The 26,273-nt window shown below is 37.0% G+C and overlaps 2 protein-coding genes across 41 annotated transcripts in view; one reads left to right on the top strand and one right to left on the bottom strand.

The window, feature by feature from the left end:
• The window catches only part of LOC141424876 (uncharacterized), a 229,931-nt gene extending 212,957 nt beyond the window's left edge, over positions 1–16,974 (bottom strand). The window contains exons 1-2 of the mRNA XM_074079575.1: positions 16,771–16,974; positions 15,899–16,690 (exon numbers count right to left, since the gene is read on the bottom strand). Of these exons, the coding sequence (XP_073935676.1) occupies positions 15,899–16,690; positions 16,771–16,974 (996 nt within the window). The remainder of the gene's footprint in view (positions 1–15,898; positions 16,691–16,770) is intronic.
• The window catches only part of Adgrl2 (adhesion G protein-coupled receptor L2), a 620,387-nt gene that overhangs the window by 419,564 nt on the left and 174,550 nt on the right, over positions 1–26,273 (top strand). Inside the window, exons 1-2 of one of the 40 annotated variants that reach the window (XM_074079632.1) lie at positions 17,292–18,383; positions 18,484–18,556. The exons of 37 other annotated variants lie outside the window; for them this stretch is intronic. The gene's annotated coding sequence lies outside the window, so the exon portion shown is untranslated. Of the gene's footprint in view, positions 1–15,300; positions 15,427–16,491; positions 16,632–17,291; positions 18,384–18,483; positions 18,557–26,273 lie in introns of those variants that run through there. 2 more of the 40 variants (XM_074079633.1, XM_074079631.1) reach the window with 2 other exon arrangements.

The following is a 26,273-nucleotide window of genomic DNA, read 5'->3' as shown; positions in this document are numbered from 1 at the left end:
CTTATCCTGCTCTTCTTTTCTTTTTAAATTAAATCCAGTAAAAACCCCAAATCACAAATCCAGTAAGAGATATTTCCAAGTAATCCAAGAAGCCAAGCTTACTACTTTATTAGTACAATATATTGATGGAATAATTTCTAACACCAAAATTCAATTTGTGTCTATAGTGAAGCGGATATATTTGAAAATTGAAAACTATTCCCTGAATTTACAACCCAGCTGCTAACTAGTAGTATATCTTAGTTATACCCATGGGGCCAACTGTCTTTTTCCTCTGAGTTTATAATTTTTCCTGCATGGGAAAGTAAATTTGTTGAATTAGACCTATCATTTGTTTCAAAACAAAGTTTCACGGGAGGCCAGGTATGGTGACTTGTGGCTGTAATCCCAGCTACTGGGGAAGTGGAGACTGAGAAGATCACAGTTCGAGTCTAACCTAGGCAAAAAGTTAGCAAGACCCCCATCTCAAGAAAAAATCTGGGTGTGGTGACATTCTCCTGTCATCCCAACTATGTGGGAAGCATAAGTAGGAGGATCATGATCCTGTCTGCCTTGGGTGAAAAAAAAAATAGAAGACCTTATCTAAAAAGTAATTAAAGCAAAAAGGGCTGGAGGTATGGCTGGAATAGTAAAACCTTTGCTTAACATGCTCAAGACCCTGAGTTCAAAGCCCAGTACTACCAAAGAAACAACCAGTCAATCGACAATATATATATATACATTTTTTTTTTGTACTGGAATTGATAGTGGGAATGCTTGGCCTTTCTCCCTGCCTCCTCCCCAACCTACCAGATTGTGATGCCTTCCTTCCTAGTAAGAATCTTTGTCAGGAACAGCTATTAGAAGTATGTGTAGGATTCCTTAGGTAATTTAGCTTAAAAAAAGTTGAACTAGACTTTGGAGAACTTTATTGGTTGAGACAACAGAGTTGTCTTTGTAGTAGAGGCAAACTGGACTAAAGCTACTTGAAGGTAGAGAAGAGGACCTTATAGGGAAGTAGGCAATGGTAGCAAGACAAGGAGTTGACCAGCTTCACCACTTGGTGAGTTCTCTCAGGTCTCGACATCAACCATGCTTTGCCAGATACTAGGAATCTTAAAATAGCCCTTTTCTTTGTGTTGCTCCTAGCAAGCTTAAAGGCACATTTGGCTTAGTGGTACAGCACATGCCAAGCAAGAATGAAGCTCTGGTCTCAATTCAGGGCTCGAATTTACATGCACATGAGTATATACTACCTGGGTTCACTTTTCTTGCTCTTTAATTTCAGTTTTTATGTTCTCTTTGCCTCAGTATTCTTATTTATTCTCATTACCTTCATTTATTCTTATTTGTAAATCTCCTTAAGGCCTTTTTGAAACATAAAGGGAAAACAAATAAATGAGTAAATAAATGAAATTGGGTTCCTAACACATGATTAAGTTTAACTGTGTTTAGCTCACTCAAAGTGTAGGAAGTTTAAACAGATACTCTTCTAGTGTTGCCACAAGGTTTGGGAGTTATGACTTTAAGGAAAAAAAAAAACACTTTTGATTGATGAATAAAAATCATAAACTATGAATACAACTAGGTGTGAAAAGAGTCTTCAAAATGATAACTTAAAAGCCATAGATTTAAAAATGTACTTAAAAATTCTTTGAAGGGGCTAGAGATACACTTTAGTGGTAAAGTGTTTGCCTAGCATATGTGAGATGCTGGGTTCAATCCCCAGCACTCTAAAAAAATTCTTTGCATTTATATAGCAGCTTTTAAAAAAAATTGTCACTTGTTTTATGCTATTAATGATACCAAAATAATAACAAATATTCAAAGAGTTATGTGGCACTGCTACCTGTATTAATTTATATAATCCTTACAACACCATGAAGTGTGTGAATTTACTATTCCTATTTTATAAGTGAGGGGAGAGAGTTAAATTAAAGATAAATCTCCAAAACTTGCTCAAAGACATGCGGTTTGAAAATGATAGAGCTGAGATCAATACCCAGGTGGTCTGCTCCAGATTCTAACCTTTTAGGTTATGTTGCTTCACTAAGAAAAAGAAGAAAGAAAGAAAAGAAGAAAGGAAAGCAAGGGAAGGAGGGAGGGAAGGAAGGAAGGAAGAAAGAAAGGAAGGAAGGAAGGGAGGGAGAGAGAGAAGGAATCTTAAAATTAACATTAACCAATGTTAAGAGACTACACCTTATTTTATGGAACCGTTTTCAGGTTTTTTTCAATAGATCCTTTTCAAGGTAAGAAAGAAGAAAAGATTAATTTTCAATACAGTTTTCATTTGGAAAAATAACATCTGTGACTTCTTTGAAAAGACAAGTCAAACACTTCAGTGGTAATATTAAAAACTTTTGCAGAGCAAAGTTATTTCAAATGGTGTTTATCAAATTCTTGACTGAACCAAGCTATAGAATTATAAGTAATAAGGATAAATGATTTTAACTAGATACAGCCTCATGGGATTCTTAATAAGCATCAAGAGTAGAAATTCTACATTTCAAAGAATATGTTCTGTTAAGAGTTAAAAATAATAGTAAATATGTTCCATGTATTTTTTTAGAATGGACATTGTCTAAATTAATTGGTCAAATCAATTATTTACTTTTAAAAACCAACTTTATCTTTCAATTTGTCAGGAAAAGTGAAAAGGGATAAGGAAGATAAACTTTTTGAAAAATAATGACTATTATTATTGGAAGCCTATTTTTATTATTATCATTTAGAGGAGACTTACTTAAAGGGAAAAAAAAGAAGCTTATTCTTATGAAGGGGCCTAATCATATATGCCAACATCAGTTTCCAGGTTTTACACAAAATTATTTGTGATGATTTTCTTTTAATTGAAGTTTACCCCAACAGTTAACAATATAATTGTTCTAATAAAGCTTTAACAGTGAAGCTGCCTAGATAATTTTTTAATGAAATGGTAGGCAGGTGTTCATGTGCTCTGAAACAAAATTTTAAAAATACCTGTCAATTGAAAGTTTATAAAACTCTTAAACAGAGGAGAACAATATTTCAATAAGGCTACTACAATGAGCACAAAAGCTCTTTTCAGAAATTACATATGACTGAGTATTCTAAAACCATTATGTGGCTAGGGATATGAAGAGGTGGTTAGTTCAGTGATTGACAGCTTGCCTAGCATGTGCAAGGACCTGGGTTCAATCCTCAGCACTGCCCCCAACAAAGATATTATGCAGACAATATAATTGAAAGGCATTAAAAGCTAGAATATTTAATATAGATGATCCCAAGTGTAGTAATTCATGGTGATCATATTTTCCAATTGGAATATTTATATAACACAGAATTATGATATGGGAAAATATCTTGACCTGAAACTATACCAAAAAGTTGCATGTGGGAATAGAATATATAAAATAGAATTAGGCATAATGATACTAGTATTAATAATACTCACAATGTACTCACAATATTGGGAATATTAAAAAACTATTGTTAACTCAGTTTCTGTATTGTCTCAATTCCAGGTAAATTTTCTTTGAAAAGCAGAATCTTTAGGGAAAAAAAATATCCATTGTTTTAACATATATGGGGCTGTCAATTACTTCCAGTAATTTTTAGTGAAGGTTTAGCTTGTGTGCTTTAAAACATTTTGTGTTTAGCTATTTCTGCTGTTTTGGGTATCTATGCATTTGTTTAGCTATGCCTATTAAACTCTGTGTAATAATCCTTAAAAATTGTTTGCTTCTTTTTTTTTTAATGGATAAAAATGTCTGATTTCTTTCATATGTCCTACCTTGGTGAAGTATAATTATGGGGTATTACATGATACAAAAATAATTTTAAAAAATCACTGTTTGTTTATGATAAGGCACTTTTCCATGTTGGAACAAGTCAAAGAAAGAAAAGAAAGCCAAGAGCAAACATTAGTGAAGAATAGTAGAAGTGGAGAAAGTGAAAAATGATGAATGTGGCTGTAAGTAGAGAATGGACTCCAGTAAGAATAAAGGAGTTCAATATGAACTGTGCAATACGTACACAAACGATGGACTATATATGATGATTATCTGAACACAGTAAATCACTATTCAATGCATTTATTCATGTCCTATATATTGACATATAATTCACATTGATTCAAAATATAAGCTAGTGACTAGTAGGGCTCAAAATTAAAATGTTTGTGGGTACCTGGAAGAAAAAGTAAATGGATGAAGGAAATTCAGGTGTAACATACAGTCCTCTTGATCTGTCTTCTTTTTTCCACTGAATAGAGATATGGGTTAAGATTCATTTCACTTTCTTTTAGTGCCACCAAGATAGAACATAAAACTTTAGCACAAACTGGGTGATTCATGGTACAAGATGCTTTGTCTTGGAATATTCCATCAGGAATCAGTGAATCAGAGCTTGCATGTTTTGTTTACAAGGGAAAGTGTCTCATGTTGAATGTTATAAGGTAAAGTGTACTATGTGTTGCCAGATATTTCTTTTTCCCCCCAAAAAGCTGGAAACACATAATCTCCTTAAAAAAAAAGTTCTTTCTTTCACCCTAGGTAAAAACATTTAACCTAGGGTTTTGTGCATGGTAAGCAAGCACTATACCACTAATCTACATTCCCAACCCCAGGAATCTCGTACTTGTTTAGAGTTGACAAATAATAGATTAAAAAACAAAGCAAAACAAAAGACTTTGGAACCCTACATTTATAGAGCAAACAAACCACCACATTGGCTAGATTTTCTTTATGGATCAGCAGTTTGAGATGTCTATTGTATATCATCATAAGAGCTGGATGCATATTGTTTAGAGAAATGTCTAAACAATCTAAGGGACTTCCAATCTGGTGGGGAAAGAGGATAATAAATAAAGTGATGTATAATAAGTGCTATGATAATCAATGTTCATTTTGATGATTCCTCAACACTAAAAAAAATCCACATTAGCAAAGATTGACAAAATGGTATTTGATATGACTTTCATAGATACCAAAAATACTAAACTAATACTCTGGGAACATTTTATAAAAAGCTGTAATGTAAAACAAGAATGTAAACCAAAAGAAAGGGCATTTAAAATGCCAGCAGAAAATCACACTATCTCCTTCCTTTGAAATTTCTATTAATTAATTTACTCTTTAAGATAACATTAATAAAATTTTCTAGTGATTTGGGAGGACAAAATTAGTTAAAATGCTTTTTGGCTTCTGGAGGTAGGGCTTCAAGCTTTGACAGTTTACTGAGTCATAAATGAGCTAAGATGGAAGTACGGGTACTTTTTAGCATAATGTATAACTTGTCAAAGATGTTTTGCCTCTAAATAAAACCAAAGTGCCAATGTGCAAAACATAGTCTTTGAGAAGCACCATGCAAAGTTCCATTGATTCTAATTTCTGAGGCTCCTTCCCTGGACATATCTTTGGCTTACGTAAGTTGTTGTGACACTGAGTGTACAAGAGAGAAGGGTTGTTCTAGTGAAACAGGAAGACCAACCAACACTTCATCTTTCCTGGAGTCAGGAGTAAAAATGCCTTAATTTCTTGCCTTCCTGATGGTATTTCCTCCTTCCCAACACAGACACACACATAAATAACCAGGAAGATAATTAATAGTAGAAACAAGGAACTTCTTAACAAATTGCTTTCATCTGTGTTTCTCTTTAGGTAAAACAGAGCACATACACAAACATTTTATTAACTATTGTTTTGGGAAATACTCAAGTTTTCATTGCAATCACAAATTTGTGAAAATTTCCATATAGCTTACAAAAATATTTCAATTAATTGACTAAACAAATTTAGCAAGTAAATTTATTTAACTTGTTAATAACTAAACCTATATGTGTATTTATGTAGTTAATTGTGAAAAGTATATTAGTGTAGATTTCTAGAATATTTGACTTCTAATATCTATACCAGAAAAAGCAGTGCTATAATATTTGGACAATACAGCCTTAATATTGTACTAAATATTATAATGGCTTTCATGATTATAGGATTGCAACTGACATTTGTTCCATAAATACTTTCCATCATCCAACTATAGCTAGGCCACTGGTCTCAAAAGGCTACTGGGAAGAGGTGAGGTGTTTCAAAAAGACTAGTACTTTCTGTGTCATACAAAGCTGGGAACCCTCTTGATACAAGAATATGGGTTGAGCTGGGAGTGTAGTTCAGGGTAGAGTTCCTGCCTAGAATGTGTGAAGCCCTGCATTCCAACCCCTGCACTGAAAATAAAAAGAAAAGAAAAGAAAAGAAAGAAAAGAAAGAGAGAATGTGGGCAGGAGGGCAATGCTTTTCAGGAGATTATTTTAGAAAGGAGTCTGAAGTATCTTTGTCATTTTCAATTTAGAATCTTAGATATTTTTCAAGAAAATGATCTTTTGAAGCCTATTGTCTCCCCAAGAGGTCAAGATACTACTTTGGTAGACTGGGGACTATCAAAGTTGCAATCAATTTCTGGGGCTTCTCATGCAGCCTTCCTAAGGCTTGAATACTGTAGGTGGTACCGTGTGGCAGCCGGGTATATGGGTGGTTGGAAAAGTGAGAGAAGAGAGGCTTCCAAGATTACTAAATGCCGTAAAAAATAGAGTGAGATTATGTTGGTGTAAAGTTAGTACCTTTTTGAAAAGTTAAAGCCAAAGGAATTTTCTAAAAGGATGGGTCACAAAATTGAAATAAAAACTGAACGAACCCACTAAAAGCTAATATAATGGAGAAGAGAAGAGTAGCACACAGGAAAGAAAACAGAATGGAGTTATGTTGATGTATATGCTTCACAGAAAGCTAATTTTTCTGCTGTAAAATAAAATTGACAGGGGTCTGCCATAAATTTGCGCTATACCTTCACCAAATTTGGGGGAGTATTTAATCTTTTTCATTATTGTGGGGAGTTAAACTGCATCTTGAAAAGAAAAAGAACAAGAATAAGATCTAGTTGAAAAAATTTTGTGAAATAGTCTGGTGAAGAAATAGCATATAGGTGAAATTTCTGAATGCCATGCCTATTAAGCATGACATAGAAATCTTTATGACACAATTATCTTTGTGTATTTGCTTATGACTTGGGGTGTATTCTTATTGTTTTTCCATGTGTATGTGCCCTTTGTTTCCACAAATGATTTATTTCTCTGGGGAGGGAGTATGTTTACCATTCTCCAGTAGCACCTCCAGCACAGGATTGAGGGAAGCAGGTTTTCTATGACTGTGAAATAATTGCCTTTATTATACTTACATTTTGAAAAACATGTCAGCCTACAAATTCAGTACAAATGCAAAATTGAAAATGAATATACAAAATAATGTGTGAGTTTCTCTGACATTAAATCACCCTGTTCTTCCAAATGGAGCACAAATGACCCCCTAACACGGGTCCTAGGCAAACAGTGGGTGATCAAATACAGGGGCAGCAACACCAAGTCACACTGGTAATGTCAAGGACATTGTATTCTGAATTCTGTTCTGCATTTTTTTCTGTGATATTGTGCTAGAACACAAATACATAGACACAGATATATACATATACATGTGCATATATATTTTACAGAATTTAAATAATTCATTCAAATAAATTATTTAAATGATTTAAAAATTCCTTTGTCAAACAGATTAATGGAACCTTGTTATTCAAAAGATAAATCATTTTATATGAAGTGGCAAAGACTTCAAGGGCTTATAAAGGTTTTATGAGAGGTAAACTTTTAATGAATTAATACTTTTGCAGTTATTTTTTCTATAAACATAAACATCCCTATATATGCTTCCACTGAGCTTTAAAATTTTCTGAGTTTTAAAATACTTTATTAGCATATATTAGTTGTACAAAAGGGTTTCATTATGGTATTTCCATACATGTATATAATGTACTTTGGTCAACCTTACCCCCTCTATTACTCTTCTTTATCTCCCCTCTCCCCAAGCAATTTTTCAGTTTTATTATTCTTTTTTCATAGTGTATGAAGTACTTCTACTATATTCAGTCCCCTTCAGCTGACTGAGTTATAAGGAAACAGTATTCACAGTATTTAAAATATTTGTATAGATTGGATTTTTAGGTGTTGATATACTCTAATTCATCAAGCAAAGTCAAAGCTCTTAAATAATAATGCCATAAAAGTTATTATTTGTGTAATGAGGTAAAATAGACTAACTTTAAATTTTTAAAATTTGTATGAATCCATTAATTCTTAGTCTTGAACAATTTTATTCATGTTATTTTCACAAGGTTTGAGATCTATTTGGCACTCCAGTGTTTTTGTTGTATGGGTCTTAATCAGAAAGATGTTTTGCTCTAGAAAATTATGGTGAACTAGTATTTGTGTAACAAGACCTTAAGACCCTGGGAAAAATTTTAAGGATTTTTATGAAGCATACTACACATTCTTCAGCTAAATTTTGGCATAGTTTCAATGTGAGACTCCACTGAAGTTCAATTGGCTTATTTTATAATTAAAAACCAGGAAATCATAGTAACAAAAATATATAATGTATGGCACTCTTGTTTATTATAGAAACATCCATAAAGAAAGAAACATGTTCTAACTTTTCTCATTACCCCAACGGGAATTGCATCTTTAATCACACAAAGCACAACTGCTTTCTAATTTTGTTTAAAGTGTTTCAGTACTTACAAAAAACAGATCAGGTTATTATAAATCTAGAGCAAATTAGAATCATTGGCCTCTGCTCAGCTCCATGTAAGAGTTCTATGTATATCATAAATTTAATGGCATATTAAGACACACATCTGTTTCAGCTTTGTGGAAGTTAATAATCTAACTACAGAGTATTTAAACACTCCTTTCATTAACTGGAAAATTCAGGCAGAGATAGAGTCCTTCAGTTCTAAGGTACAATATTTTATCCCCAATTTTTGATAACCTATAAATTTCCCCAAGTAGTTAAAGACAGTTTTGTAAGTGTTCAATCTAATATCTATTTTTGACATAACAGGATGTCTTCCTGTTACAGAAGCATTCAATATAAGCAAATATGCCTAGTACTGTTATGTCAAATCTCTAAGATATTTTGATTTATACATATACATATATTACATACATATCAAGTTAAAAATCAGTTTGCAATAGAGCATTGGAAAGAAAGTACTGAGTAATTGCATGAAAATGTCAAAATTCATTCTTTTAGATATTTTTCAGATTCTTTATTTGATTATACAAAAATTTATTTTTAAATGATAAATTATGTTCTCCTTGGGGTTAAATTATTTAAAAATAATTCACATGCTTGGGTCCCTTGAACATTTCTGTTTTATAACCAGCATTTGTACTCAAATTTTCTCTGATTTTAACCAATAATAAATATTTTTTTCTTCTTATATCCACCATGTTTTTCTTTTAGACATGTCACTTCACATACAATAACCCAGTATTCTAATGAATTACTGTGCTTCAGTTATCATTAGATAATAAACAGGAAATTAGTTTTTCTTGCCTTGTATTCTATATTGTGTGAACAACATAAAATGTATGGTTTGTATTTGGGCCTCACCATTAATTCAGGTAGTAAGGGGACATGGTGCTAATTAAGTTGGTGTCATAAATTATATCCCTACAATCAAGAGGGGTACTTTTCTCACACAGTAATAACCCTCTTTAGCTGTACTGTAGAACTGTGACAACTGGATAACAATGTGGATGTTGAGTGAAATCCACTTCCACCACCAAAACAACGGCATTCAAAGACTATCATCCAGGAGATGTTCTGCAACATCTTTTAATGCAGAACGAGTGGCTGGGCAGATTATTTGTTTTTATTTTTAATCTAACATTTTTTCCTAATTTTTTCATTATTCCACTCAATAAAAACCTTATCATTATCCAATCATGTCAGTACTCTTTTAAGACAAAAACAATGTTTAATATGACTCTAAATTTGGGTGTTAATTTTAGAGAAAACTCATTCTTTTCTAATGTACTTTTGCTTATTGCAAAGATATATTATAAAGAGTTGCAATGGGCTAAAAATGGAACTATAAAGATTTAAATTATTATGGAAAATAGAGATAGAAACATTTATCAAGAAACTGTGATGAGAGCAAATTTAAAAGGCAGTATTTTATTTTGCAAATTGCTATTCTGGTTCCCACATGCTCAAATTTATTTTTATCAAAATATATCCAACAAATAAAGGCCTTCAAAAATAAAGCAGCAAAGTGGAACTTAAAAAATCATAGTCATATTAACTAGAAAATAAAATAGTGAAAAATGTTAGTAACAGCTATTGTGTATGATCAAAGGATGAGCCAAAGTCAAGCATGTCATGTCACACAAATTTTAACCAAGAAATATTTTCAAAATTGAAACAGATTTTGCATATAAAAGTACTTTGACCATATTTATAATTACATGAAAGGTTTATTTTAATATGAAAACATCAGAAGTCTGATATAACTTTAAGTCTCTAACACACAAAGAGGACATTTGTGAATTTGTTTTCTGACTCTTTAGGCCTTTAGGAAATTTTGCCATACTTCCATGAACTGCATATGAATAATCAGTTATATTCACAGAGGTACTAAAAAATTCAGTTTGGACTATTCCATGAAATGCTATTTGGTTATCTTTAAGGCTTTAGATCTGATACAGTAGAGATACTTCTCCTATTAGCTATCTTTTTGCTTTTCTTCTGCACACACACAATGCATGAAGCTTTTGCACAGAGTTGTATTTTAAGTTACTCTTATATTAGCTTCAGCAATTTTAAAGAAAGTTTAAAGACACTTTATCTTCATTGTTGACAGTGGTAGAGTTCCATATACATTAAAAGAGATTGGGTAGGGTTATTTTTAAACCACATATTTCTAATAAGAAAATGTCTTTATGAGCATTTATCATGAACAAAATAATTATTACAAGTTAGTGTGGATAGCTTTGTAAAAAAGTAGTATTCTTACAGTTATATTTCTTGGTTTGGCAGAAGCATTGATAGAAGAAGATCTATAAGACCCAATTATAGAAAATCCTCAAGGTGCAGAGATTAACAGGAGCTATGGGAACAATCCATGGGAAAGAATGAATAACTATGAATTGTGTAAAACTCAGTGGAACAACGATTATGAGGGATATTGTTTTAATTTGCTTGCTTTTGAGTAGCATAATCATAATGGTATAAAATTTTTATAATCCTTTATATATAGTTACACGTATTTAAACTCTTGAAGTATACAGGAAAAGTCATGCAACTGGACATTTAAAAAACTATTAATTATAAAATGACAGGTATTAATAATATATGTGATTATATTTTTCTAAACAATATCATTAAACACAGTACACCATAATCATATTTATATTAAACTTTAAACCACCCTTACTTTTGAGACTGCTTCTCTATTGTTTGGGTAGGACTCAGCCTTCTTGGACAAAATTTACTCAGCCAAGAGAGCCAGGACAATAGTTAAAAAACCTATTGGCTTTGCCAAATGCTGTCATATGTTTCTGCTCTCATGGAAAATGAGTTTTCATTTCTTTTCAGCCTACATGCATGGCAAAACAAAAATGGAAAACAAGGGTAGCAACTTTCAACCAGTTCTAGTAAAGTTTTGTATTCACATACTGCTTTCATCTACTCTAGAGCTTTAAGATAGTTTAGTTTGTAGAATAGGGAAAACTAGATTCAGCACTAAGCCTCATTGAACAGTAATGATGAAGGTAAAAGAACTGAGTTAAATTTAGGACAAAATCTAACTAATTTTTTTCTGTGTCTGGATTAAAAAGTAGAGTAGATTTCACATGTATTTGTGTTTGCTTATTTGTTTCTTTTGAAAATTTTCACAAGCTCTACTCATAGGCAAAATTATGCTCCCCAAAATGAATAACCTTCCCTCACTGATAGTTCTTTACATCTGATTAGCTCAAACCCTTTATGGCAAATTTTGCCCCATGAAGTGCCAGTATCTTCTCTCCATTTTACCCCTCATGTAGCCCTCTCTAGTGAGGGTATATGTATATCCAAGTTTGCCAGAGTGGGACAGTGAAGAATCTACTAGCTGTGTTTTACTGGCTTATTCTAATCACAATATTTTGCAACAATGTCCACTTTCATATTTCTTCAAATTCTTTATCTGTTACCTAAACTACTATTATTCATACTTGGATTTTGACAAGTACCTGACCACTTCCCTGTAAACAAAGACACTTAGATGGTAAATAGCTATAAAAATTAGCATAATTTCTATATCAGAAATACATAAACCCATTGAATAAAACAATCTTTGATTTCTTAAAATTGCTTAAATTAAAAACATGAGTTTCTACAGTTGGAAGAAAACATGTATGGTTAAGATATTTGAAGTCCATCAATCTCTCTAACCACATAAGCTAATGAGTTCCTTCTGTTTTGTTTGAATGAAATCACCATGAGTGGTTAGATGTTGATTTAACATGAAACAAATGGAAATGGGTGTTTCCTTCATCCTTTGTAGAATTTATTTTTAAAAACAATTAGCAAGTATTATGAATAAGCCAATGATTTTGCCATTACTTAAATAATAATATAGATTGAGCAGTTAAATTGATTACATTGTAGGGAATGCATACATATTCCAACTCCTCTTAACTTCCTCACATCTGCAGACATTATTAAGCGTCTTGGTTCATTTTTTTCCTTCCATAACACCTGTATTGTTATAAATTATGTTTTGAACTGTCATGAAGTGTCAGATAAATTATGTTTTCTGGATGTGGACATATTCTGTGGAATATGTCATTTAAATGCCCCTTTGTAATGGCAGATTTGTGGCTAACAGCTTAATCTTTGAATATATCAACTCAATTAATTTCTCTGTCAATTCTCCCTTGTAGACATACAAAGAGAGTTGAAATATTATTATACATGAGGAGCAAAGGAAGAATTAAAAATTCCTTAATATTTACAATAACTTGAAGAAAGAACGCTTTTAAAACCATAGCAAGCTTATATTCCTAGAAATAAAAGTGTTGAACCCTTTGAACTCTAGAATATATACCTTATTAAGACTTGAAATTTGTTTGGATCGTTTTCAACTCCCTGTAATTTTAACTCATTTTTGATAAGTTCTCCACCTCCAAGCCCTTTCCTTTTTCTGTGATGTCATCTCTTTAGAAATGTAGTGGGTGGTGACTCATTTCATGTCCTGAGCATCAAAGATTATCAGACCTATGAAATGTAGACAATGGATTTTTAGATTCTTTCTGGGAGGGAGTTAAATAAGTAAATGAACCAACATATGGCAAGCTTAATTCTGGCAATAATGTCTATTGATTACTTATCAAGCTCACTAAATAAAAACTTCAGCCTAAGTTTTTTTTTCCCAAAAGAAAATAAGATTGGACTGATCTATGCACTCACTGGGGCTTTTTTTGTGAAGCATGCCAAGATGAGTGAAAAATCTTCATAGATGAACAAAAGAAAGCTCAAGAATTTTTTAGTAAATGCAAATTATTATTCATTTGACATATTGTATGCTACAGTCTTGACTAAAATAATTTTACGTGTAAAGGAGACTATGATATAAATTACCTGAGGCTTGAGAATTATAATCCTGACCTCTTTTCAACTATTTTAAGTAGCTGGATTTAGTTTTCCTAGGGAGATCTGTTGTACTTATAAATTTTGACAGACGTAAAGACTTAGGTATATTATGGTTTCACACCAGCTCTGCACAAGTGTATATTTTTTCCAGAGTTTAATATTTGAATTATGCTAACAGATTCCAAATTGAAGAGTGTCTGTAGTTTAGAGCATGAGTGCTCTAAATTATTCCTTTTATCATTTGAAATGGTGACAATACTAAAACATCATTATATCAAATAGAAGAAAGTGGATTATCACAGATTCTTGTTCTAATCGGAGAATTGTGAATCCACCAACCATGTTCCAGTTATTTGGATATAAGAACATTTAACTTAAGATTTTCTTACAAGTCAAGAACAAACTTGACCGATAGTTGAATTTACTTTAGTACAAATATCTGGCTTCGTGACAAAATGCTGATAGGTATTTAGAATCTTCTTGTCTTTTGAACAATCTACTGTTGACATTTTAATAACATTGTTTGAATGATTTCTTAAGTATGATGACTGCAACATACCCGCGGTAACAAAAAGTACACATTGTTCCTGAAAGCAAAGCAGCTCAAGTTTCATCCCATTTTCTAGAGGTTTTAAACTTAGGAGAATCAGTTTTTGTTGAAAACCGAGTCAAATAGCGGCATTCATTAGTAGAAAGCAGTTTATATATACACCTAAAAAAACTTACTGGCCTTCAGCTCAGAAATTTTGTAATTAAAAAAAAAATCCAGATTTCATTTTCCTCTTAGGCAGAGAACACCTCTCTGGCTTTTAAACATTTTTTTTTTTTTCTGGCGTGATCGTGCCCTGTCGTGGTCTGTTCCTTCAGCTGGGGTCCATCGTTTGCTATGCTTGCTGTGCAAGGAAGTGTGATCAGAGGACAAGAGCAAAAGCAGCTTCAATGTAAGGAAATGAGGGAAACAGACCTAACAGCACTATGAACGTATTTGCGAGTAAAGAGCCTTGTAGTCCCCTTTCCTTCCGTTGCTTATCCTGGGGAGTTTAATCAAAAACAAACAGAACGCTCTTGTGAAATACAGTCAATAAAGTCAAAGTTTAGCTAGCCCTAAGTAACTACAAAGAAAAAGTCATCGCAATTAAAAAAAAAATGTAACTTTCATTAACGAGCGCGCCGGAAATCTCAGGTATCAAAGACGCATTAACCCTGGAGCGTCCCCTGCGCGCCGCAGCCGGACGGAGGCAGCCGTGGCTAACAGACATTCTTTCTCCTCCGAGCAGTCACACAAAAGGAGGGCTGCGGAAACTAAAAGTTTCGGGGCCTCGGGCTCCGTGCGTGGAGAAAAGAGAAAACCTGGAGATGGGGTGCGTAAAAAAACGCATCCTGGGCACCTCTGAGAAGTCCAGGCGAGGAGAAAGCTCCTGGGCCTGGAGGGAAGAGGGGAGGGGGACCCCGATCGCTGGCCAGACCCCCGCGCCCAGCCTCCAAGGCTGGAGCGCCGCGCTCAGCCGCGTCCTCCCAAATACCCTTCACCCTGTTCCAGAAATAAAATAAATGTTTTTAAAGTGTGTTGTGTGTGGACAGGATGGAGAGCCTGATCTGGCAGAGCGCGCGGAGGACCCAGCGCGCAGTGAGTGGAGTTGCGGGGGGGGGCGGGGTTGGTGAAGGTGGAGGTTGAATGGGTGTTGATGGGGGGGTGGATGCAGAGCCGGGGGACCTGGAAGGGGGGCGCGATCGGGTGGGGAGGAGAGGAAAGGGGAGGGGCGCGAGGCAGCGCAGGCCGCCTCTGGGGCGCGTTCCGTGGCCGTGCGCGCGCGTCCCTCGCCCCCGTTGCCGCTGCTGCTGCCCGGACAGCCCTGCGGCCGCCCCACCGGCGGAGCCGGGGCCGGCCTGTCCTGGGGCGGCTGCTCGGCCACCACCACCGCCACCCGAAAGGCTCGAGCCTGTAAGTGTCCCCTTCGCTCCTCCTACCCCCCCTTCCCCTCCTCCCTCCTCCCGCTCCGGCGCACCGCCGCGGCAGCTGCTCAAATGGAGTGGAAAATGGCCATTGGGCGGCAATGAGTTATAGATTATCTGCTCCACGTTTTGTACTTAGCTGCCTGTAATCTTCTTTTGAGTTTGCCTTAGCCCCTTGCTGGAAAAATCAAGCGGGAGAGATTTATCCTTTGACGCTATACACGCTAATATGTTTATATGATTAGCAGAACTCGGAGGTGGAGGGGGGTGAAGGTGGGGATTTGGGGAGGAGGAGGAGGAGGCTGGAGGTGACTCCAGTTCAGACCTCTCTGAGAGTCTGTGTCAGGACTTAGCACTCCCCAGTCTCTCTCTCTCTCCGCTCCCTCTCTCTGCTCTCTCTCCCCTCTCACTCTTTCGGCTCACACACACGCAGAGGTGCCGGAGCGAAATCGGCAGCTTACCGGAGGATTGTTTGGGATTGTTGGGGGGCATCTTCCCTCCGTCGCCGTGCGTGACGTGACTCTTTCCCCGCTCCTCCTTGCTTCCCGAGCCCTAGTCCTCGCCTTCAGCCTTTCGTGGAGCAGCGACCACCGCTCCACCTCGGCCAGGAGATCCGAAATGTGAGGAGGGGCCGCTGTGTCTTGCCCCAGGCCGCAGGGTCGGAACGAGGGATGCCAGTCCGCCCGGCGCGGACGGCGGACTGAGTGGCTTCTGGTGACAAACTGAGTTGGCCTGGCGCCGCCGGCGTCGGCCCGCCAGCCCCTCCCGCCGCTTTGAGGGGACTCCCAAGTCTGCGCACCTCTGTCAGGCTTTTGCCTCCACCACCCCTTTCGCTCTGATCCCCGAATCCCTGAAGGGAGCGTGCGCTCTGGGGGTGCGCGCGCGCGTGTGGCTGACCCCTCTCGCGGAGCGGCGTGTGGGAAACTGCGGGAAAATGTTGACTTAACCCCCGGAGCCGCCCGGCGCTGGCTGCTCGGCTGGAGGCGGCGGCAGCGGCCGAGCAGGAGTACGCGCCGAGCTGCGGCGCCAGGTCCGGCCGGCGAGCCGCGACGCTGCCTCCCGAGCGGACTAGGCAGCCGGCCACCCGCTCGCGGCCAGCTTTGGCCCTCGGCCGGTGGCCGCGGCCCTCTGCGCCTCTCCTTGCGCGGCCCCCGCGCCAGACGGCCCTCCCCTGGGGCGCGCTCGCAGACCGAGGTAAGAGCGAACAATGTGCCTCTGTGCCCGGCTTCGGAGACCTGTTTGCTTTGCGCCTCCTGCCCGGGGGTGGATGTTGGAGGTGGAGAGAGCCTCGGCTTAGTTGAGGGCTCGGCTGTTTGTGTGTGTGCGGCGGGGCCGGGGACAGACCCGCGCTCGCGGCTAGCCCCCTCCTTTCTCCTCCCCCGCAGAAATCGATACGCAGAACTCCGCGTGGTCCAGTCTGCCCGGCTGGGTTTCGGGAGCGATCGGAACGCCCTCGAGTCACCAGTCCTGTAGCTGGGGACAACGGGGGTGGGGGGGCGGGGGAGAGTGTGTTGTTGGATACACCTACCAAAACCATGGATTTTTTTTTTTTAATTTCTTAAAAGCTTGGGGTCGGAATGCGCCGCTCATCCTCACTCTGCGGGTTAGGGAAGGGAGTGGAAGGCGCGTCCTTGGCGCGGCTGCTCCGCTCCGGGTGCGGCGGTTCTCAGGCCAGGCGGGAAGCGTGCAGCGCGCAGCGGCCTCCCTCCAGACCCCCGCCCACCAGGAGACCCGTCCCGGGCTGGAAGTGGAGCGGGGAGGCTGAGCGCTGGGAGAGAGTTCGCGGGAAGTGGCCGGAGCAGGATGCGGGGGGGGGGGGGGGGCTTGTGCGAGTTGTTGCGGATTGTTTCCTCTCGTCTGTGGTTAGGTAGTGTGGAGAGGTGAGGATGACAGCAAAGCGCAGCCAGATGTGGCCGCGCCGGCGCGGGGGCTGGCAACGATTAGAAAAGGGTTGCGGCTGCCAGGGAAGCCTGGCGGGGCCGAGGACCTTGCGGGCCATGGAGAGGGCAGGGAGCCTCCCGCACCCGCAGTGAGAGGGCAGCAGCGGGCCGCGTAGGGCCTTGGGAGAAGTTACGGTCGGGGGCCCCAGGGATGTCTTTGGGGTTGGGAGCCTTGGGGAAACTGGTTTGTAGGATGGGGTGCCAGCTTGGGAACCTCAGCCAGAGAAAGGAGCGGGAGGAGCGGGAGAAAAGGTGAGACCCCCGGGATAACCGGCGGGGCCCTTAGATTGGCGACCCTCGGAGGGAGGGACGAGCACGAGCCAAATGACGGAAGCGCCTCCGCATTGTGGAGGGACGCTTGCGTGAGTCCTTCGCTTGGGACCAGGAAAGTTCGTTCTTTTCGCCGAACTATGGGGTTTGGCTAGAGGAAATCGCTGGAAGCTTCACTTAGTGCCACATTGTCGCGGAGCGGAGGCTAAGGGACGTATGTGTTTCATCGATGCTTTTAAGTCCACGTTCAGTCTGTCCTCAGAAAGCACAGTTGGAGGGACAAGTCCTGCGGAATTCGTCTTCTTAGGACTCCTCCCCCTTCCTCCTTTCCCCCTTTCCTAACCCCCTCATTGCGTTCTTCCTGATGCAAACTGGGCTGTCTGAGATTTAGACCGAGGAAATGTTTTCCTCCTGTTTCTTGAAAGGTGTCAGGCTGCTTAGCAGCTTCTCCAAGCAGCCTGGGAGCGTCTGAGCCGCAGCCACCAGCCATCTGGTTCCCATTACAAAGGCCAGGTTCTGAGGCTCTCTCCTTCTCACCCCGCCCCCAATTCTTTGATTTTTCTGCTGCATTTTTTTTACACTGCGAATGCTTCTCTCTTCCCCTTTCCAGAGGCTTGGGTTAACGGACCTAGTTGGTTCATTCATTTCCCAGTCAGTGTCCTCGTCTTGAAGCGGTCCCTCCGAATTCACTTTTGGCTCACTCCCTTGGCACAATGAAGAAAGTCACATCCGTTTGGTAAATAAGTACCTGTTGGGATATCTCATATTAAATCAGGTTTGATTCTGGGCAAGCCTTAAAAGATAGGCACTAAACAGTCAATTCTCGTCTATAACAGAAAAATTAGAGAAGTTTTTGAGGTGGCTATGCAACGTTCCAAGTTGGATAGGACTGGACTGACCTAACTAAAGGTAACTTTGGAACTTCAACTTCAGTATACTTATAATGCTTGAGAAACCTTTCATAAGAAAAATCTACTTAGTTCAGGTGTGTTTTAGAACTTTTCGTTTTCTTTCCCTTCCACTCCAAAAAATTTATGCATGATAGAAAGAATATCAGAACAACTGTTCTGTTGTTTAGTTTCTTCAGACATTCTGATTCTTTCCTTTGTTGCTTGCCTCTAAAAGAGGTGCCATTTCACATCATTCTGCACAAATTGTTTGAATTAATGCAAGTGTGAATTCTTACCGTTTGAAGGGGACTATTAGCATATCAAAGGTTTCTTAGCTTCAGCTCAATTGAGAAAACTTCAGCCTGTCTTCCCTTTGCTTCCAAGCTAAGGCCCAAAGGGCAATGAGAATTGTAAAGGGTAAAAACAGGGAGGTGGATTCAGGCTGTTTCTGAACTTTTACTGTTTTGTAATTATGTGAGCCAAAAACATTGTCCATTGCTATGGAGCCCTTGCAAATGACAAGACAATTATTTTTTATTGATAAGTGGTTTGTTCCTAGAAAAAAGGGTGACCTTTTGTTTTATGGTGGTCACTGTTGCTTGTCTTTTGGGGTCCCTTTAGTGGAAGAGAGAGTGAAAGCCTTTCCCTCTGACTTAGTGCTTTTCTAGGACTTAAACTTTGTAATATTAGTAAAGAGGATTTTAATTAGTCTTGTAAAACAATGGAAATTTCTTGATGAAAAGATTCATTGCTACACTCGGGAAACTTCTATATACTTGCTAAATTAATAGAAAAATGGAAGAAGTGAAATTAAAAAATCAACATGAACTTTACTAACGCAACTTCTGTTACAAGTATAAATTTGGAAACAGGTTTCTAAGTGATTAAGGGCACACGTTTTAATGAATTCTGTTTAAAGATAATTCTGTTTAGAGTCTTGAGTTTTGTTTCAAAAATTTTGTTTTCGCAGTAAACTTATATTCAGCCTAAAGTTGGTTTTCAAAAACTAAGTTTATCTGCTCTTGCTTTTTGACATTTGTAGAGAACTGTGTTGTTGGAATTTCCAACAATTCAATACCCATGAGTGACAAAACAGTATGAACTGGGTGGTTTGGGTCAGGTTATGGAAAGCAGAGGGCTCAAAGGAGAACAACTTTTATCTTCCAATTTCTGGGGGAACATTACTTTTTAAATTCTAATTTAAGATTTTACAAAACCTAGTTTTAAGATGAAAATGGATTTCATGTTTGGTTTGGAGATTTGTATAGTTTTACCTGTGATGGTTGCTTTTGGACATGAGTTGATATTTTTTCTTTGAGGAGGGATTATTTGCTGTGGTTTAGACTCCTTACTTACTTTTATTTTCATAGTGGAAATGAATTCTAATGTAACAAGTTCAGAGGGGCAGAAACCCATCTTTAATTGCCTAAAAAGTTTAGTCTTTAGTTTAATGGAGTGACAACTTTTTCAGATTAGTATGATTTTTTTGAAGTGCCATTTCAATGTATATCATTACCCTGGAACTATTTTATGATAGCTTATTTATCTGATCTCTTTACTTGTTTTAAGAAGTACTTTTTGTGGTTTAAAAAGAAAAAGGCCCACATTGATGTAATGGCTGTTATTGCACTTAAGTTGTTAACTAGTCTGCTTTGAATGCAGTGTTAGAAAGAAAACACCGTCCTCTAGAGCTATTAGTGATAATCTAAAAATTGTCTTGAAAACACCGCTCTTCATTTTATATGATGGTGATTCTGAATTCAGCAAATCTGTAAAGGTGTAAACTGAAGTGAAAAGATTTTTCAACATTTAGATGACAAAATTGGACTACTTAGAGAAAAATTAATGTGTTGTAGAAGCACTTCAGCTGCCATTTTCAATCACTGGGTTACTATGTGTTGGCAACAGAAAACGAATTTAGAAATGCAGATAGCTCTGGGAGCAGGTAGTTGGGGAATTCTGAATATTGAATCATGTGTGGTAGAACAAACCAATTACTTCAAGTTTTGACTTGAGAATTTCCAGTAAATAAAATTTTTTCAGGCTTTTGGCTGTCTGCCTTATTAGTGGACTGACATCAAAGCAGACAAGAAAACTTCCAAATGTTATAAAAAAAAACAAACCCTGATATACAGATCTCACACGGAGTACTGCAAGTCTTAATTTAAGGCAAGCAGTTGGAGTTTTTATTGTTGCAATTTTCACAATCAGCAGAAACATTAACACCAGGCTTCATGGTGTTTCCTTTCTTAAAATGAGCAAGAAGAGGGCTTTAAAACCAAGGTTTACTTAGGGTTAGATCTTTATTTGATCATAACCGAAGCTTTCTGTGTTTTCTTAAAAAATTTTAAATAGTGTTTTAGTGTCTTAAGTAACATGGGAATGTATGAACTGAGATTGAAATGTTGTGAAGGTCAAGAGGTAGGCTGGAATCTGCAAACCATAGTAGTAATGAGATGTTACTGGTTTATTTTCTGTCAAAATACTTTTGTAACCTAACTTTTGTGAATAAAAATTTTAAATAATACTTAAGTTTAAGTTAAGTTTATTAACAGGTGTAGCAATGAGTAAAGATAGCACTACAATGTATTCCGATGTGTAAGCTAAACACAACTTGTATGCCTACCTATGAGAAACCTGTACTGTTTTAACAAAAGTCCATACCACTTGTCCAATATAGAGTAGGTGTACTTAGATAAAGAATGAAATACAGTTTGGAGAATGGAAGAATTTAGCATCCTATAAAGATAAAGTACTACTTTTATAACTTTCCTCAAAGACTAGCATTTTTGCCTCGATTCATTGTATCTGATTTTGAGTCTTGAAGGGCAAGGTGTTCATTTGATGGCTTGCCTGCTTTTCTGCAAAAAAGGTTCTTGTAAAAACAAAAGGGCAATTATTTTCAAAGTAATCTGTGTTAGAAATAAGATGTATAGTTATTAAAAAAAAAAAGGTTTACAAGATTATTTGCCAGTATGCCTGTCTAAAAATCCTGTTTTGATCATGTCACTTCTTATGGTTTAAATACTAATTCATGTTACCTAAATCAATAACTGTTTTTTAACTATCTTCAAGAAAGATTAAGCCATTTCTATTTGAAAGGTAGATTAAAATCCTAGGTTAGTAGCTTCTCTGTTACATAATACTAATTTTATTGCCCCACCCAGATATTCGTATCTTCAAATAATTCCGGATTGAAGGTTGAAAGGTTGAAAAGTATTTGATCACTGAGATTACTGTAATTAAAGTGATGTTATCAGAAAATAAATTGAGACTCTTCTAAAATGTTTTTGAGATCTAAGATGCTCTCAAAGATTGGTCAACTAGGTTTTTTTTTTTAATGCTTTAAGAAAAAGCTTAAGGAAATGGTTTGTTTAACATGCAGACGAATAGCTAATTACTGGAATTAGGTGCTTTGAATCTTACACATAATGATATCTTGACCTAGTGTGATAATTTAAAGGAATAATTAGGGGCTGTCATACTTAAATTTTATTTAGTGCTTCAGTTTGGTATTTTGAGTTTAGTAGGTAGATTTGTTAAGCATATGTTATAATCCCTTAATGTCATTTTGATATAAGTAGGTGAGTCTTGATATCGTAAGAAAAGGAAGGTCTTGATCAACCAAAAATACTTTCAAAAATCTGTATTTTAAGTCACTGATCTGATGGAATAAATGTCGGCAGTAATTTCCAGGTACTTGTAAATAAATTCTTATCCAATAATTTTTTTAAAAATTTATTTCTTAAAAAAGAAACCTTCCATATTTCACCACTATTATCTGAAGGTGGGGGGAAAAAAGGGAAATTGAATGAGGGAACCAAGCACTTAACACCTGCAAGTAAAGTGCAGTTTACAGCAAAATGCTGTTGACTGCTTTAGAAGCACCTAGCAAGTTTAAATACATGTTTTTTAATTACAACAAAAATGCAGTTTTATGAAGTAATATAGTTTGTCTTCAGAGAGGATTTTATGCATTGTGTGGTGGTAAATAAAATCTCATCACAGTTGTAGAAATTTGTTCAATTACCAGAACGGCTAAAAGAAAAAAGAAATCAATTTAGGTTGAAAAGCAACAGAAATTAGATTACCTTGGTTAGTAGAAACTTGCCAGCAGTGTCTAAATTGCTTAATAATTTCAAAAGTTACCATGTTTCACAGCATTGGGATATTAGCACCTGTTTTAATATGCATACACTTGTTTACTTGGTGACTTTTGTTAAGAACTTTTTTTTATCTTTTTGCTTTCCATTTTTATTTTTATGGAAGTTTTCACACGACCTGTGCGAAACTATTTCCACTCATGTGTTCTCACTTGCTTTAGAGGTTTGTTTTTAACTAATTGCTTTTCTGGGTTTCTAGAATTTGTAATCTGTTGATATTTCAGATTAGTTTAAATGAAATACTAGATATAATTTAATGAATCAGAAGAAACTTGATCCATCAGAGGGGATAACTAGTGTGTTTTCAACAACAGAAACACATTTTCAAAATTTTTACTACTGATTTTAGAATTATATTGAATCTTAAATCTTAAATTCATACAGCAATAAAATAGCATGGGATTCATGGTAACAGATAGCAGGGCACCTGTTTTATTGCCATCTTGATTCATTCTGGCATCCAGCTTTACCCAAGTGCAAAGAACCAGCCACCCCCTGCTCAAAGCCACCCGGCTGTTTTTAGGTCACAAAGTCAACTCCCTGGCATTTCTGGGGAAACCAGTTGAAAAGGGAGGACAAATGTCACTTTAAATAGAGATGTTTAAATCAGAATTCTGCCTGAGGGTAAAATTTAGGTCTGTTTTAGCCCGGATGTAATGTCTCCCTCTACAGAGCACAGCATTAATCACAACATGACAAGAAAACTTATGCTGAGCCAACCGGGCCCCTGTTGGCCTTGTCATTGATTTTTCCAATCTGTGATAAGTACATTATGAACATTAAAATTCACACACAGGGATTAAATCTTAATCTCTGAATTTCAGTGTCGAAATTAGTTGTTTAATAGGAATCTCTTTAGCTAAAAAAATCTCAAAGACTTTTTTTTTTAAAGGTAGTTTCAATACTTACTAAAAGCAGAAATGCAAGGTGAAAAAGAGGGCATGTTAAACATGAGTCAACTAAATATATCAGCAAGTTTTAATTCTGTCTTGCGAAGCATTAAATAACTTCGGAAAAACTTTTTACCAAATTGTAGAAATAAGAAATAGAGATAAAAATATAGTGTTAGTTCTTAGGTCTGAGAGATGCCAGACCTACCTTTAAACTTAGCATCACTCCAAACAAACACTATTTTGTAAGGACAAAACTAGATATAATCCTGTATATTTTTCTGGATAAATAAAAATCTTCAGTCACGGGAGTGTTAAAAAAGGATGTGCCCTGAGACTTCTAATGCACAAGGGTTTTGCTCTTTCAGTTATTAACTCTTTAACACCTTTCTTGGCCAAGTGTATATATATACTTACAAACAACTTATATCCTGTTCTTTTGGAAATATGAGTATTTGTTGATGTCTGTTGGCTAACAATTAGTGTAATTTTAAATACAAAATATGTATGATTAGAGTATCTGTTCTTAAACTGTTTTTAAAAATGATGACTTAATCTCTGTGCTGCTCTCAGAGGTGTTTCCTGCCTTGGACCATGAAATACTGGTACTTGTTCCACAGTTTGCCTCCTTTTGTAGGTAGTTTTGCATCAGTCCACACCTCAAACTGATTATTGCTCTAGATTTAGATGACAGAATAATCTAACCTCAATTACTGTCAAAAATGGCACTTGGCTGCTAGGGGCGGGAGAGGTGACCTTGCTTTTGAGTAATGCTTTCTCTTGTAGAGGATAGTGTCTATTTATAGAGACAGCAAAAGAGAGCTCTGTTTTGTTTATAAAGTAAGCTCTAATTTTAATCATTCTTAAAACGTTAAGTCCTATGACAGTAGTTTTCCATAAAATAGGTAAACCATTACAAAGTTTTAGTGAAGTCCTTAGTTAATACAATTTTTCTGTTTTATGCAGACTACATATTTAATCAGTTCTCAACTTCAATTTATGTAAAAGAGAACCATGTTGAAAATGATTTTCTCTGTGTCTTCATTTTAAAGCAAAGATTTTCTTTCTGGAATTATTGTTTATTTATTCCATTGGTACCTTCTACATGGAAATTTTATTCCTCTGCATAAAAGTTTACCAGTTTCTAGTGTTTGCTTCTGTGGTTATTGATTAGGAATTAGAGAACACATTTCTCATTTTCGTGTTCTTAATCTAAGGACACTCCGTATATTTTGTCCTGGGTTTCCTGAAGTTAAAGACTATGACAGCTTGGAACATAATTGTGGTTGTGTGATGAGGGAGACACGATACAGGACAGATGATAGAGTGACGATTGATGTACTGAAGATATTATTTATCTTGCTTTTCATTTTTCCAAAGAAAGATGCAATTCAAAGTCATTTAATTTTGCTTCATATGCATCAACAAATAGAAATTATCTTAAAATTGTGATGTCCCAGGCATTTTTACTTTTGCTAAGGGCATTTACCTAATTTGCCCTTTTCAGAGCTCTCTGTCAGGAGAAAGATGTTGACCAGTAGGTGCTTTCCTTTGATAGCTCAACCGATGAATAATAAGAATGTTCTCCCTTTGTTTTTTCTGCCGCAAGTGCTGTGATGCCTATAGTGTGCATGGTACCCACTTTTAATACTATAATTGGTTGTAAACTACATCTGTAGCCTTGATATCTAAAAATCTAAGTGAAACAAAACTTGAATTCTTTTTCTAAAGCAAAATCTCCATCAAAAATGCCTTTGCTTTTCTTACCTTATTTCCTTTGTTTCATTGGAATAAAACACTACCATCTTCATGACTTTTTTTGTATGATTCATCATGAAAGCTAGTGAGATTTATAATTTATTTTGGGTTGTGGATGCAACCCTGGCCCTTGCACATGGTAGGCAAGCACTCTGTCACTGAGCTATAATTTTCTTTTCTTAATAGTTTCATTCTTTTTGAATTCGCATTATTAATACTACAAGGGAGTTTCATTGTGATAATTCCATGCATGCATGTAGTGTATTTCGAACAAGTTCACCCCCACTAATTTTCACATGTTCAATAAGAATCTTCACTTTTTAGCCAGTTTGGCAGAGGCAAGAGGATCATGGGTTTGAGTCTGGGCTACACTGTAAGTTCCAGGCCAGCCTGGGCTACATAGTGAGACCCTGTCTTAAAAAAGAAAAAAAAAAAATCACTTTTTAACAAACCTGTCATTTCACTTTTTGGTAAGTCAAACTTGATTTGGCTTGGGATTCTAGACATTATTTACATTATTATACTGTTTACATGTTATAAAGGTGTATGTTGGAAGGGAGAAATCGTGAAGGGGGAGGGGCTTCCAAACATTCTTCAGCATCAAATTAGATTGGTAGCTCATTGTCCTCGTGACTTTGAAATGGTTCTTAACTTACCCTTTTTTGCTCCCTTGGCAGACATGCACCATAATCTATGTCTGTCTCAGAAAAGGAAATTTGGTGAAAGAAGGAATTAGGTAAAGCAAATATAAAACAGTTTCTGAAAAAAATATTACTGAAAGGTGAAGGACGTTTTACAACCCCGATCAGTTTTTTTTTTTTCCCTCTCTTTTTGTATTGAGTGAAGGAAAATTGATTTTTCAGAAATACATACTCTCCAGATTTAAGTTTTGGAATTACTCAAAGTAAGCGAATATAGTAGTTAA

Source organism: Castor canadensis, chromosome 7 (genome assembly GCF_047511655.1).
Source record: "Castor canadensis chromosome 7, mCasCan1.hap1v2, whole genome shotgun sequence".
NCBI lineage: Eukaryota > Metazoa > Chordata > Mammalia > Rodentia > Castoridae > Castor > Castor canadensis.
The sequence above is the reverse complement of the archived record's forward strand: the minus strand, read 5'-3'. Positions and strand labels throughout refer to the sequence as shown.